General features: G+C 41.3%; 1 protein-coding gene across 1 annotated transcript; it reads right to left on the minus strand.

The window, feature by feature from the left end:
* Positions 1–898: 898 nt before the first annotated feature.
* LOC134399098 (N(4)-(beta-N-acetylglucosaminyl)-L-asparaginase-like) lies at positions 899–15,512 on the minus strand. The gene is made up of 9 exons (XM_063126916.1): positions 15,287–15,512; positions 11,931–12,084; positions 10,799–10,911; positions 9,814–9,926; positions 8,056–8,173; positions 6,026–6,101; positions 4,555–4,662; positions 4,160–4,293; positions 899–3,482 (listed from the first exon to the last, which is right to left on the minus strand). The coding sequence occupies exons 1-9, from the start codon at positions 15,456–15,458 to the stop codon at positions 3,382–3,384; spliced, it is 1,089 nt and encodes a 362-aa protein (XP_062982986.1). The 5' UTR covers positions 15,459–15,512; the 3' UTR covers positions 899–3,381.
* Positions 15,513–15,978: the final 466 nt, after the last annotated feature.

Below are 15,978 nucleotides of genomic sequence, written 5' to 3' on the forward strand. Positions count from 1 at the left end.
TCTGTTGTCAGCATGCTGTAAATGGATTTTACACACCAGGATAGCACATCAAAGATCAGTGACTCTTCTAAATCCTTGGAATTCATGAATTACCTGGAGTGTCCATTAGTTTTTGAAAGCTAGAATATTTCCAGAAGGATAAGGGATCACGCTGTGTGCTGGAGAAAGTAAAAACGGCATGTAAAGAATGAACAAACCACAATACAATCTTCCTGCTATTTGGTATCATTCCAGGCAAGCCGGTAGGCCTTTTAGATTGTTCATCTCACTGAGACCCTCTGCTTCTACTAACCCTCAAAGAGAATATAAACACGAATTTATTTGGGTAGAAAACACTTATGAAAAAATACCTCAGCTGTGACTCATCCAGCTTTCATAACTACAGCTATCACCCTTTCCATGCTGTACTGTTATGAATCACATGTCTGACATCCAGCTACAGACGTTTTTGCTAAAGGACCGAGGCTTAAACAAGAACTAAACCGCACCATTCAAGTTTAGGCCACTGGTGGTTATGAGCTAGAAAGTCTAAGCAGTTTTCTCCTTGGCTTGTAAATATAAAATCGCTGTGAGTCGACAACAGAGAAACCCAGCTGAGAGGTTTCATCTGACTGTATGAAACAGCAATAACCCACCAAGAATGTGAGGAGATGTTAGGAAAGAAGCAGTGTACAAGTGTGATCAAATGAAGCACAAAGTGGTGGAAAGGAGCCCTATGGTGACAGGGTACCATTCTATATGAACCTTATCTGAATGCCAGGGCTTTAGCCCAAGGGCGGAGTTCAATTTTCAGATAAGTTCTTGGGAGCTGCATTCCGGTAGTGGGCAGGGCCGAAAGCAAAGGGGTGGGGCCCAAATATAGAAAATATCAGCATATTTAGCGTGTTGTCTGAACTAAGCCTTAGGAGAGGCACTTAAACCTTTCAGAATGGGAGGAAAAAACTACAAAAGCATGAAACCACTAAATAGCATGCTGTTGAGGAAAATGGATATGGTCATCTTGGCAACCCCAAGAAGCTGAATTGATACTCCTAGAGGGATGGATTTGGCCCCTGGGCTTGAGGTTCCCAGCCCAGTTGTAGGCTAACGATGAAGCCCTTTCTCCTGGGTTTATTGGAATGAGCTGGGGTTTGGAGAAGCACCAAGGTACCCATGAAAAGTCTCATTCTGCCCAATGGAACTTTGGCATGTAAATTAGCAAGCAGTGAACCAGGTGATGATGGGGAAGTTTTTTCTGACTTCACAAAGGACCTGGTGTCACCATTATTTGGATTTTAAAACAAACAAAAAACAAACCATTCCCCACCCTTCCGTCCCAGAAGTGGGACTTCCAAAGTGGCTACTAATATCATAAAATCAACAGTACACCAATATATAAAATAGAAAAGGAGCAGTGGTCAGCAGCAAAGAAAAAAACAATAGCAATAATGTAATATTGGATGCCCCTAATTAGCAATAGTATCAAAGGAAAAAACCAAAAGTGGGGCCTGCATAAAACAAGGATCCGTGAAATCAAAAAGGGATCCTCATGTTTTCATATGGTTTTTAAAGAGGACACCCACAAAACCACCATCCAATCACAGAGCACATCTGTCACCACTGACTGAACTAGAAAAATTACAGATCCGCCACTCATAGCACAAAAACATGGGTTCAAGGCAGGGTGCCCTGCATGGTAAACAGCAATTTGCGGGGGAGAAATTGATCAGAAGAGTGCGATTTGCAGTAGAAAACCAGTGCAAGCCACCATCTGGATCTGGAACATGTTCTGGATTGGGGGCCCATAGCTGCTTTTTCTCCAAAATAGGAGCCAGTTATGCACACTTCTTTAAATATGTGACAACCATCACGTGCAGTTTTGTAGCTCTTAAGATGGAGGTACAGAACACAGCAATTCTTTGGATTTCAAATAGCACTCTATTATTGGAGATTAGACACAGACTGATTGTAGACTGAAAAGCCACACATTCATAGTAATTTTCACAGACTATACTATGTCTGGACATAGTATAGTCTTCTGCTCTAGTCTCAGATACCAGGAGATAGCCACAATCTGCCATCGGACAAAAACACATACTGGAAATCCAATGGTTTACTCATGAAGATGTGAAATGAGAAGTGTGGTACAAGGCCCAGTGTGTTGGACATCTGAGTAAGGATGACCTAATGTTGGTCTCAGGTCTAACTGTAATAACCCCATGTGCAGCAGAGTTTGGAACTAAGTTTCTGAATATGGTCCTATGGCTTGAAATGTTAAGGAAGATCTGGTGGGGAGCCAGAAATAAGGAAACAACGGAAATGAACAGGAATCTAAGGAAGGGTCTGGATTAGGCAGTTATCAAATTCTGCTATTTTGGGGTAGGGAGTGCACAGGGATACATATCTCAGGTTACACTTTATTTCACCAACATTGTAAGATAGGTTAGACTGAGCCATCAGCTCAAGGTCATCCAGTGAGGTTTATGATAGAATGTCAGATGTTAGCTGCTCCATAAAACCGATGAAATATTAAGTTGATTGTACATGGCAACATTTAAGAGGAAATAGGGGCAAACTACATCTAATGTGGCTGGGGGTACACACCCCAGTTCATATTGTTTTTTGTTTCAAAAGCATTAGTATATTTAATTGCTTTTTTAAAAAAGCCTTTTTGTTTTATTCAAAACACACACAATAATTTTCAATTAAGATGGCCCTTCTAGGGCTCAGATAAGCTCAGCATTCATAGATTTGATAGATGGCTTTGCTTGCATCAGATTGTTAATTATGAAGAAAAAAAAAGTAAATCAGCATCTAACAAAATCCCGTCTGATCAAATGATTTTCTCCTCCATGCTTGAAACTATTTTTCTTGCTGTTCCGACAAAATTGTCACAATCGTGTGTCCTATTTCAGGAGTTTTCTTCATTCAGGCATATAATCAGAGCTCCAGTAGCTAATATTCATTGAGGAAAGTTATTTTGTGGATCAGTTCCAAGTAGCTTCATGTGACACACTCATTTAGCCTCTCTCTCAGATGGTAGGCATCTTTGGTAGAACTTGAGAAATAACATGGCAGTCTTTAAATGAGTTGCTTTCCTCAGACCATCTAGTTCAAATTTACATAAGTGTTGGCCATACAAGAAAGCAAAACTTAATTAGACAAGTAATAAGGATGTTTGGCATACACTGATTGTCCCCTATACGTTTCAAGAGAAAGCTGTATGTGCAAGCTTAATTTAGGCTGCAATTCTATATTGATTTACCAAGGAAATTGAATTTATCAAATCACATTGAATTCAATGGGGCCTCTTACTGAGTAGTCATGAATAGGATTACAATGTGAGTCTTCATTTCTTCCCTTGTGTTAAATTTAGATGCTGGTATTAAGGTAGGGCGGGAATTAAATGCAGTCCACTATTTTTTCAGACGTTTGCCTCAGAGTGGGATTAGAAACCATAAAATGAAATTGTGTGAATCCTGGAACTTTATTGCAGGCAGCTCCTGTGGCAGGAAGGAGAGAGGTAAGAAAGTAAAGAGTGCAAAGTATTAATCACATTAATCTGTCTCCTTGTGCTTTTAACATCTAAAGGATTCCACTACTAATTCTACTACAATTGCGTAATTGTTCTTTAATAACTTTAATTAATCCAGCATTGAGCTTTCTTTAAGAAGTCTGTTTTACTTTTGAAAAGGAAAATGCCTCCAATCAGCACTTCATACCCTTAAAATATAATTCAGAATTTAGTATACTTTGTTTCAATTTACATCTTAATACTGGCGAATGTAATGAGCCTTTGCTTCTGTAATCTTTCAAACACAGAACTGTGAGAAATCAAAGATAAAAGAACTGCAATAAGCAGCCTAATCCAATAAGCCATATCAATTAGCAAAGTGATACATCTATCAAGGGTTCACGAATAAGATACCCAGCAGGAGTGATCATTGATGGCTTTGAAGTTGAGTCTCAGTTTGATGTTATTTTTCCAAGAAGAGTGTGAATATTTTGTTTAATCACTGTCATATGAATCATATTGCCAACTACACTCATGTGACCAATGGAGAATGTAAACATAATCAAAGCTCAGAGAGCTTCGGCTATTGAGCGGTATAAAAATTGCAATAAATAAATAAATAAATGCTATGCTAACTGCATGGCATGCAATAGAAAAAAGACCTACCATAGCTTCCAGTTGTGTTGGCACAGATAACAGCACCAAAGAAGTAGGGGTCATATTTCCGAATTCTAGAAATCACATTTCGGCATGCCATAGCTGGATCCATTCCTGTACGCATATACTCCACTGCTTGATAACTTTAAAGAAAATGAATAGACTAGCACAAAAGTTCTCAAACTAGTCAAAGAAGCATCACTAGGTTAAAAAAGGAGAGTAATTTTTAAAGCTTTTTCACTGATGATAAAGATTTTAAAAAGAGGCCTCGGGAATCAGTCTGAAAGTCAAGTTTATTGGTTAACCCCCCTACTTTACCCCGGGGTGGGGAGGGGCTCACAAATAGCTCCAATATCAAAAATACCACAACCCAATCAACTCAAAAGTTTGCAAAACATACAAACCTGGGCAAGAAGCGCATCATAACATCCCCATCTCCAGTGGCAGCTGCAGCTCCGGCTGTACTATCAGCATATGCTCCAGCTCCAGCTATTGGAGAGTCACCAACACGCCTAAATAGGAAGGTAATGTTAATCAATTAAAAAGAGCTGGTCAATGAGGGCAGCGCCTGATATTTCCCTTATACCTAAAAATCACTTAGTAACAAAGAAGAAAAAATTAGGCTTATTTCTCACTGAGATAGTAAATCTACAGCCAGGTTCGGACGATCACAGTGGGGGAAAGAACCATTGTGGTTTCTATCTTTACAAGTGTTGTACGCGTGACATCCATTTCATATAATCTGCCGTGATGCATTGGGGGTGGCGGTGTGTTGTGTGAGCCAGGTGCAGGGCACAATGGCGGTCACTTCATAACCACCCTTATAACTCACGATGTGCAGTAGAAGTTGCAGAGTGGGTACGAAGTGACTGCCGTTGCACCCCAGGCCGGGTTTCCACAGCACGCCAACCCCTATTACATATGCAAATGGCAGTCATGGGGGTGAGAAAAGGCATCATGATGGTTCTCTTGCTGCGATTGTCCAAACCAGGTCTATGTCTAGATTACACCTCTTCAAACTAAATGTGGGGACCAGCATGACTGAATGCCCCTACAAAACAAAAGCAAGAACTTTGAGCCCTTCTCCCAAACACTGAGTTTTCTATGTGGAGGAACGTGCGTCATGCAGGTCCACAACTAAACACAAGTAACTCCACGAGATAAACATGGTTACAGGGCTAAGAAAAAAGGCCCTATTGGTGCCAATGGGGACTTCTTTTTTTAAATCACATAAGCAGTGGAACGGGAGATTACCATTAAAACTGCACCACATGGTAGTGGGGTCCCAATAAAAACTGAACCTCCAACTTTAAAAGATATAGCTGCTAGCTACATCTTTAATGCAACACACAGTCAAGACCCAAGTCTCTGTATATAACGGCATTTTGTTTTCCCACATCATTGATACCAATTCCATTATTCTGACAGCACAATGGCTCTATCCCTAACTCAAAATTTATAAAGATCAAAGCAGTTTACACACAACTTTGTAAAGTAAGCAATACAGATGGAAGGCCTGAGAATGACGGAGAGTGGCTTGTGAAGCTAAGGCAGGACTGAAAATTGAATTGGGGACTTTTAGCTTGTGTGCGAATTAATCACTAGGCTTTACCAGCTCTACCCAAGGCACCCCTAAAATGAATTTCAGACAACTGTTACTGAGAAATAAATTGGGGCTAAGCAACTGATGAAGATAAAATACACACACACACACACATACTTCCACAACGCCTTTCTCAAAAGTTACATAAAAGTGATCCCCATTATAGGAACAGCTCTTATATACAGTGGCACATACTATTAGCATCGCAGTTAAAACAAGGATAACACATTTTATCCAGATGGAGTCAAGATTTGTATTATGACAATACCAACCCTGGGATTTTGTGATCTGCACCATTTGTAGATGTTCCTACAGCAATGCTTCCAGTCTGGCCAATCACAATCATGCCTAGAAATTAAAACAGAAAAGAAACTTAAAAGGGTAGGCTTCTGTCTAGTAGGACAGGCATACAGTTACTGCTGTTTTTTACTCTCACAAAACATGCTGATGGGACCGCCTTCATCTAGGTCTTCCTTCCACAAGCCTCTTAAAAAGAGAGACAGAAGACCTTTCACTTTTGGTATAGGTTTATTCTAGGGCCTCCGTTAAATTTAGCCAAAGAAAGTCACAGGTCCGTGAAGAGATCACTGAGATTGCTGCCTGCCCTATAATTCTGTATCAATTAAGTTAGTAATATGGGTTCAGAATCAGACTGTCCACTCATGGAACTCTCCCACTGGAAGAAGAGGAAAACAATTTGAGCCCGTTTCCCCTGCAGTCCGATTAAAGAACTGCTCTGGAGGGTCAGAGGACTCTCTGAAACAGGATGGTAGGTGGCGCTGGGGGCTACAGAGGGAAGTAGGAATCTGTGAAAATCACTTCCCTTCCTCCAGCGGGATGCTCAGCTAGATGTTGGACCCTTTTGTGAACAGAAGTAGTGCTTCCATTTGCTGAAGAGACAACCTGGATCCAACTTTTGGGCTTTTGTCATCTGGCTTCAAATTGGAAGCATTATAATCCATTTCAAGTCCTTGCAAAAATACAGGTTTAAAGACACTTAAACCTTATCTAGCTCATTCATGCAAATAGGAACAGGTGGCACAGAGTTCCATGAATGTAACATCAAATGCAAACTGTTAGGCAGTTGTTGAATGTTTGCATTCAAATATTTGCCAAGTGAGCTGTTTGCCCACAGCAGACAAAATGCCTCATTCATGCTGCATTGTCTTACTCTAGTTCTGCTAATTTTTCTGTACAGCTGTGTATCTTATGAAAACTGCTCCTGCAGAATAAATCACTGGATCAGGCAAACTGCCGAGTTGGAAGTATTCATGAGGACATACCTTTAGATTATCAAGAACTTTAGTATTTGACCTTTTAAAAATGCTAATTGCTCAATGATGACAAATTTAATCATCATACTCCAAGGGTCTCCTTAAGGGTCTGGCAATGTGATCTGGGTTCTGAAGTCACTTAAGGTGCTTGTGTAAACTCCATATTTAATTGCTGTGCAGATGGTAGAGACTGAATCCAAACACACAGACAAGTTCTTTGCCCCTCCTTCTTTAGTTAGTTCTGTAAACTGTGGTTGAAACTCAGTTATTTGGGAAGATCTGATGGGTATATGGAGTTATGGAATAGCTAGTAGATGAATTAATTCAATGGAAAACACAAACTGATTTTTAAATGATTTCTTTCTTTTCTTCCTCTTAATATACTTTTAGAAAACTAGCAAGCAAAAAGTAAATTGTTCCTGCTTGACAGCTAAATGGTGCTACATAATTTAGGATTTTTTATTACAAAATCTCAAAACATATAATACACAAACTATAAAAACACTAATAGGCCAGGTTCTCTAAAATGTATAACAAACTAAGCCAAAGCTGTTTCGACATAAAAGTCTTCATCTATGGCCTAATAATAGCAAACCAAATCCACAGGCTTTGGTTCTTATATCCAAAACTTTAAATGAAAGAGAACTATACAGTTCTTTTCAGTCTGAATGGCCATCCTAAATGAACAATTATTCTTCAGTATGGTCACCAAAAAAAAGCTCTCCAAAAACAACTGCATTTTCCATAAGGTCTCTTTTCTCTCTCGTTCACATCTGGAGGCCAAAAGTTCAAGGGAACAGAATGCCACAATCCTGATTCCGGAAGTAAAGAGAGAGGTGCATGCCAAGTGCCTTCAATAAGTACCAAGTAGATTTGGGTATATGCTGCTGAATTTCTGATATTTTCTATGCATTGGACAGAGGAAGTTCAAAATGGACTGTGCCCTTTATCTTATTTAAAAGTATTGACACTCAATCATGTACAACAAATAGAAGTACTACAATCTAAATAGCTCTAAGAAAGTATACCAATAGTATCATGATTGTGAATGTGTATTCTTCTCTTTGAGATGTTCCATTCTTCTTTACTGAACTCTGCAGCCTGTTTGTACGGCCCACATAATTTTGAAGCATCTGGTGTAACATTCTGTAATCAAAGTTTCATTCACATTAAAATCTTTAAGAAAAACAAAAGCTATTTCAAACAAACCTGTATGCCTTCTCCCCTCCAACAGAGTTACAAAGCAGAACTAAATTATTATACTAAAAGAATAATATAAGTTTCTTGTATATGCCAAAGACAAAGAAGTTTCATCAAAATCAAATTACTACAGTTCATACACTTTAGACAAAAAACATACAAATGCATATATCTCAGTTTAGATTAACACTTCAGTTACAAACCCGTCCTCAGATCTGTCATTATGTGATTTGCAAATGTGTCCTAAGACTAATAACCAGAAGAGAAATAAAATATATCAACGTTTGATGTGCAAAACACCCCCAGCATGATGATATTTCTCACCACCTACAGGTGTAATTTAAGATCAGTTCTTCCTAAGCCTTAAGAGCACGCCTACAGGTTGTGGTGAGACAACTTTATATGCCACCACACCACTAGTTTCTGTGGAACTGAAGATTCAGAACTCAACTCGTTTCCATTTCACATGCTCTAGGAACACCCCATCCAAGAGATAACACCCCATTTTTTTCCCTTTTCACTGGTGGATCAACAAAAGTAAATTGTGTTTATTTTAACCCCAAACTTCCTCTTGGAAGACTTAAAGGTTCTCATTTCCCAGCTTTCTTTCTGTGATTTTGGATTCTTTTTCTGGCTTCCTCTACAGGGCGCTGCATAACCAGTATTTTTTTACAGGGATAACTTGTAGAACGGAGCCAAGGAAGTTGCATTTGCATATACAAATAAGGAGGAAAATAATTTTGCACAGATTGCAATTTGCTTCAGGGTCTGGGAATGGAAGAACAGTGGTAGAGCTCTTCATAGTGTTATTTAGCACTAAATGTCCAACTGGAGATCTAAAAACCATGTGCCCAATAGCCCAAAGTCACTTCAGAAATATAGGATTTCAGAACATGCCTCTTATGTTAAGCTAGTTAAAGAATATAAATTACCTACGCTGTATTGATTCCTCACAGACTTGATTGTTACCTATTTACCAGGATCATCTAAACTCATACTTAAATCAAACTGCACACCAAATCTGCATACAATAAAAATAGAGCAAAAAAATCTTCTTCCCTAATCCACCAAAAGGTTTGATATTTTGTATTATTATTGATATTTTGTAAGAACTTATTTATGTGAAATGCTATATGAATCCTAAGGTGGCCAATCTGATGTAAAGTTAGCTCCAAAGTGAGGAAGGGGAAGGTGAGAGAGAGAGTACCGACAGGTGGGAGTGCCAAACAGAAGAGAAACTGTTGAGGAGATTGAATCTAGCTTCCACAAAGAATCTAGTGGAGAGAAAAAGCCCAGGGAAAGTCCCTACAGAAGGAACACCCCTTAACTGCAACTATCAGGAGGAAAAAGCTATTGATACAATCCACTTTCAGTGCTGAACACAACACAGATCATTTAAAAGAGCAAGAATCAGTTGAAGTATACCCAACTACTTTGGATGACTCTTAGGCATCGCCTGGCTCCAGTAACTTTAAAGGAAACAAATTTATCCTATTTGTTGTTTTATCCCTCAGGGAAGAAATGTTTCAAGACAAATAATGCAGCCAATAAGTTTATTTAAAAACAAAACAAAAGTTGCTTTCTACCTTCCAGAAGTTTGGCTGGCAGTTTTGATTAAGCCACTTTAAATATATTGAAAGAGAGTTCTGTGTAGTCAAGTCTTCACTTGGATATCCCATGCTTTCTGCAAACAGTGAGGCTTTATGCAAGAAGAAAAAAAGTCCTTCTGCCATTTAGTACACATGCACAATCATAGCATCTGTTAGCACATACATACCATTGATATTAGGGGAGGGGAACCTCAGGCCCAGGGGCCAAAACTTGGCATCCTAGGGGGTGAGTGGTAAAATCCAGCCTTCCAGAGTTCTCAGAGGGCCATGCCCCCTTCCCCAGGCTCTACCCCCATTCTCCCAACCATTGTTCGCTTGGGTAGTTTCCCGACTTTGTGCAATTACCCCTCTCTGCCACCCCCATTCTTAAAGGCTGAAACACCTCTCCTAGGGTGTGGTTACTGGTAGTAGGCACTTTAAGCTACAATATGCTTTGCACATTTTACAATTCTGCCCCTCCCCCTTTTGCCTTTGCCCCCCCCCCACCTATGAAATGCAGCCCCCCCACTGAGCTTCTCCGAAATGGAATTTGGCCCTCAGGCTGAAAGGGGTTCCCCACCCACCCCTTGATCTACAGGAACCCAAAATGGGACTTTTAAACCATTCTCGTGCTGTACTATGACAAGCAGTTCCAAAATCTTGGCTTCCCCTGCTGAGACTATCACTGAAGGCTACAATCCTATGCACACTTAACTGAGAATAAATGTCACTGAACTCAACAAGACTTGCTTCTGAAGAACAGATTGTGTGATGCGCAGGGCAAAAACAAGCCATCAAACTCATCTAGAGCTCAGTTGCCCCAATCCATTTAGAATGTTGCGACTTGTATTCCAGTGAAAGCAATTAACTTGTCACTATTACCCATTGGCATCAAGGGAACTGAGTCACAACTGGGGCTGACCTCTCTCACCACTGCGTAGTATAGCTAATATTTCAAAACAGCAGAATGGAAAAAAATTACCTGACTCTCCAACTAATAAGGTATGCCTTGTATGTTCCATCACTTTTCGTGCCACACCAATAGCATTTTTAATGCGTCTGAGATCCGCTACTGCCCCAACTTGCATAGTGTTACTGGACCAAAAACAAAACAGACAGATAAAGTGGTGCTAAGGGCATACTTTAAACATTATACGGAAAAATAGAGAATACAAAAAATAATGCATGCCTTATCTGAAGGACAAATACAAGATTAATATAGAAGCATAGGTTGCAATTCAAAAGTCACCTACAGTCCCATTAGGCTGCTCCAGAATAAGTCAGTTGCACCTCCAGGCTACGATCCAGACAGGCATATTCTGTGAACCTATGCTCCGAATTTAAAGACTTTTGGAGCGGGGGAGAGATAGTGGAGCAAACTAAACCTGATTCGCTAAACCAGAACGCATGTGCACTACTGCTGGAGCATATAGTTTCTCACTAGATTAGGACTTTATCATACTCAGCCAATGGCCATGCTGGCTGGGGATGATGGCACGTGTAGTCCAACTCATTTGGAGGGCATCAAGATGGTGAAGGTTGTGTAGACTAAAATGGCAACATCCTTGCAACATTCAAACCGTGGCAAAAATCAAAGGGATGTCCTGCCAGTAACACTTTACTTTAACTCACTACTATAACTATATCAAAGAAGGGAAAAACATGTTCAGCTTGCTCCCCATTCATACTCCCAAAAATATTTACCAGTCAGGGTGTAGTATCCGTTTCAAAGCATTCTCAACCAGGCACACACTCCTCTATCTCTTTAGAATACTCACAATTACATCATATAGCATCCAGGTATACTACTCCCACTCTCAAAATATTTACGTAGCATTTAGAACAGAAATTTTTGGGAAAATACATGTTCATTATACTAAAATGTATAAGAAACACAACATCTATATTTTCATATGGATTTCCTGTGTCCTTAGGTTTCAGCCCCCATGCTTTTCAGCCAAGAGGGCAGCAGACACAGGACCATCTGCTTCAATTAAATGAATGGGAAGGATCCTGCACATCAAGGAGTCATGTATGGGCACATAATAAAATTCCCATGCCTAGAAGGAATTGCTGGATTGAGGAGAGCATCTTCTCCTCGGAGGATTTCTTACCCATCCATAATCATGGCATCCAATGTTGTTTCTCCATGTTCATCAGGATTTCCTCCATACCCCACACTTCCATCACATTGCTCAATCTCACATTGGCCACAACCTCTCTCTACTGCATCTAGTTCAGAGCCTCCTGCCTGTAGGGTACTCCAAGCTGCAATCAAGAACAAAAACACTCACCACATAGAAGTAACTGACATTTTGGTGGGCTGTGTACAATCCTATTCCTACAAAATTTACATGTAAATTCCATGTGCATCACTAGACTATAAAACCCAATGCAAACATACAGGTATTAACAGCAATATATCATCATAAACAATTAGAAGGAAAACAGTACAATCCTATAAATGTCTAGCCAGAAGTAAGTCCCACTGAGCTAAAGGGTCTTACCCATAAGGAAGTGAGCACAGGATTGGAGCCAGGAAATATAATCTCAGTTTCAAAGCATTAAAAGCCTGAGTGACTAAAAATTAACAATTTACTAGAGAAAAATTCATTCTATAACGGTCTGCTTTTGTATATTCTCTCTCTAGAATCTGGCATCAGCCAGTTCTGGTAGGCAAACTTTAGAATTAAAATGGGTCATTTGTCTGACTTCAGTGTTTGTTCTTAGTTTTCTTTTCATGTTTGAGTCTCCAAAGAGCTAATTATGTTTAGTAGTAAAAGAAAGCAACATGTGGAGATGCCAAGTAACTTGTTTTTAACCATCCTTGTTCTTTTAAGAGCAGCCTGACATAGTAATGGAGCACAGGACATTTTTTCTGGCATGAAGATAAATGATGGGAGAAGTTTCGCTAATGTGAAACTGCTGTTCAAGGCCTGGGAGCAGGGCCTGGAAAAATGTGGGGATGAAATAGGGTAACCATATGAAAAGGAGGACAGGGCTCCTGCATAGAACAGTTGCATAGAAAAGGGAATTTCAGCAGGTGTCATTTGTATGCATGTCGCACCTGGTGAAATTCCCTCTTCATCACAACAGTTAAAGCTGCAGGAGCTATACTAGAATGCCCAGATTTAAAAGAGGGCAGGGCACCTGCAGCTTTAACTGCGGCAATGAAGAGGGAATTTCCCCAGGTTCTCCATATATTCAAATGACACCTGCTGGAATTCTCTTTTCAATACAACTGTTAAAAGATACAGGAGCCCTGTCCTCCTTTTCATATGGTCACCCTAGATGGAAGGATGGAGGTTCAATAATCCACACTATGGCCCAATTCAGAGCACACCTTAAACTACAGCTTTAACCACGGTGGTTAAGCCAGAAAGCTGGGCCATATTCAGAAGACACCTTAAACCATGGCTTTAACCACCATAGTTAAAGCCGTGGTTTAAGGTGTCTTCTAAACGGGGCCAATATGGCATGAATATGTTGAGACTGCAGAAAACAAGATTTTAACCCATTTCTATACAGGATTAATGTTTCTCAGAAGAGCTTTCAAACCATTTAATTTTTCTACATAAGTTTCTTTTACAACCAAGTTCAATCACTTATGATGCAAAAGCTTCCTCAAGATGGACTTTATGAATACTTCATGAAGATCCATGGCAAATGGGACAGCCTCTCATCTCCCATGGAGGAATCCCAGATGTCTCCAGAGGAGAGAAGCATAAGCTAGCGTACAAGTAAGAATTCTCCTTTTGTACACTATAGAATAAACACTAAATGTGCAAGTCATTCATTGTCTTGATGTTGCTTTTGTGAAATCACTTGAGAGACCCCCAACAGGAATTTACAGCAGAAGTCCTAACCAACCAAGAGCAGACAACTGACCACAGAGGTTTTTGAGGCCAAGTAGAGCAAGTTCTGTAATTGATATAGAACACATCTCAAGCTAAACATATGTAGACACAGGAATCCAGTAGTGTTACCTATGTTAATAACAATCCTACACATGTTTACTCAGAAGCAAGTCCCACTGAGTTCAATGGGGCTTACCCTCAAGTTAGGTATAGGATTGCAGCTTAGATATGGTATCATTACATGGTGCCCACAGCACTCTCACGTGCTACATTACTGCCAATGAGTATTGTGAATTAGGATCCACACTTTACTAAAAGATTTGCACTAAAATGGTGTGGGGAAACACAGTGTGCTGGGGCCACAAAGCTGTTTTTAATAAGGGGGATGTATATTACATCCAGGGGTAACTAATCTACAGTAAGCAATTTTGATGAAGTGTCTCGAAGCTGGAATGCAAAACATCTTAAACCAAACAGTAAAAAAAAAGCTGCAAGAAAAAGAAACAGGAAAGGCAAAGTAACTATTTGGCCAGCATGGAAAGATGCAGGGTTACAACACACCTAATGTTAAGTTTAAGCCCATTTTCCAATGCAAATGTTTAACATAGTGTCCAAGAAAAAAATAGTACAAAAGAATGGCATTGGATATATGCAGAATGCTTTTCCCTCCCCACACCATAAGCAAGCACAACCAACAATTTGAGACTATTTGTTCTCAAATAGTTGGGCAAATGGAGTGGGGGGCAAACAAAATAGCTGAAGTGGACATAAAGTCCCAGGGACAGAAGGGATCCTCAAACAGCCAAAATCTGAATAGATTGAATACCTTCAGCAGAGAACCATCATTGCTGAGGGAAATCACTGCTTCATCATCACAAACAGGGCCATCCTGAGGAAGAAAAGTTGCACACACAAACACACCTTCCCCAAGTCAAGGGGGACACAAGCTATGCTTTTATGTTCCCCTCTTCTCCCCTTTTGTGTCATGTCTTTAGGTTGTAATCCTGTGGACAGGGACTGCCTTGTTAAATGCTGAGACAGCATCTCTACCTGGGAGGAGAAATACAACAAATTGTTTCTTGGCTTTTCATCTCACCCCAAATCAGCTGCCTGAGGTGACTGCCTCATTCTGCACACCCATCTCAGAAAAAAAACGGATTCAGAAGACAACGCTGCTTTGTTGTTTTCCTATGTCCCCAGACCTGGTTTTAGAGAGGCTCAGATACTCTACTCTTCTAATGTTTCACCGTGGTTAATACCCCCAGCCCACAGATCTCAGGGCGGCTGTACGCACCCGCCCACACCAGTATGTAAAGAACTTTGCAAATACGTGATATGAAGGCCCAAACAGGCATGGCTTTAAACGTGCGGCTAAACAGCGAGGTCTCCTTTTTTCATTTTTACTCCGGAGTAGGCACACCGCCCATCCGGGATTCGGCGATTAAAAGCCCTACTGCTAGGGTCCCAATCCGGAGGAGGAGCTCCGGAGAGTATGGTAAGTTTAGAAAGGAGAGAAAATTCAAAAGTTTGGGGAACTCGGAATGTGGGTGCGGGGCTTCTACGCACGCTTGAGCGTCCCTAAGGAAGCAGCACTGGAGTAAGTGGGCCGGCACCTGTTTCGGTAGCTTTCCTAAATGCCCAGGTGTTGATGACGAGGGGCAGCTGAACTGCCCCTCCGCTGCCGGCTGCACCCAAGCCCTCCGTCGCCAGCGCCTCCAGCAGCAGAAACCACCAGCAGGGCTCGCTCAGGAGGAGGAGGAGGAGGAGGAGGCGGCGGCGCCCCATCGCTAGCGCCCCACACACCGGGTCCCCGCACAGCGCCACACAAAATCGCTTCCGCCGCCGCCTTTTGCTTCAGCCCGCCTCGCATGACTGCCGGCGGATCAATAGCACGCGCAGGAGCAGTCACGAGGGGCGATGTTGCAGTTGCGCAGTTGTGCTCTTGATAGCGGCGTGGGCGGGGAGCTTTCCCCCCCCCCCCCCGCTGCGTCGGACGGCTCTGAGGCGTCCGGTTTCCTCTTCGCGGCTTCTTTTGCCCTTAGAATGGCGCCGTGGAGAAGCGGGAATGTAGAAGAGCCGTAGTGGAGGTTACAAACTTGCAGGGTTAGGCAGTTGGGAGGGAATGGTTACAGCAGTCTTCCCCCCCACCCTCTTTCTCAAATTCTGGCGCCTTTCCGGATGTCTTAAACTACAATTCCCGGCATCCCCAGCCAGCCATGCTGAAAGATGTAGTCCAACACATCTGGAAGGTCACCAAAGTGGGGAAGGCAGAGCTACAACAAGCATGGGGGTGCCACAGTACCTG

Source organism: Elgaria multicarinata, chromosome 5 (genome assembly GCF_023053635.1).
Source record: "Elgaria multicarinata webbii isolate HBS135686 ecotype San Diego chromosome 5, rElgMul1.1.pri, whole genome shotgun sequence".
NCBI lineage: Eukaryota > Metazoa > Chordata > Lepidosauria > Squamata > Anguidae > Elgaria > Elgaria multicarinata.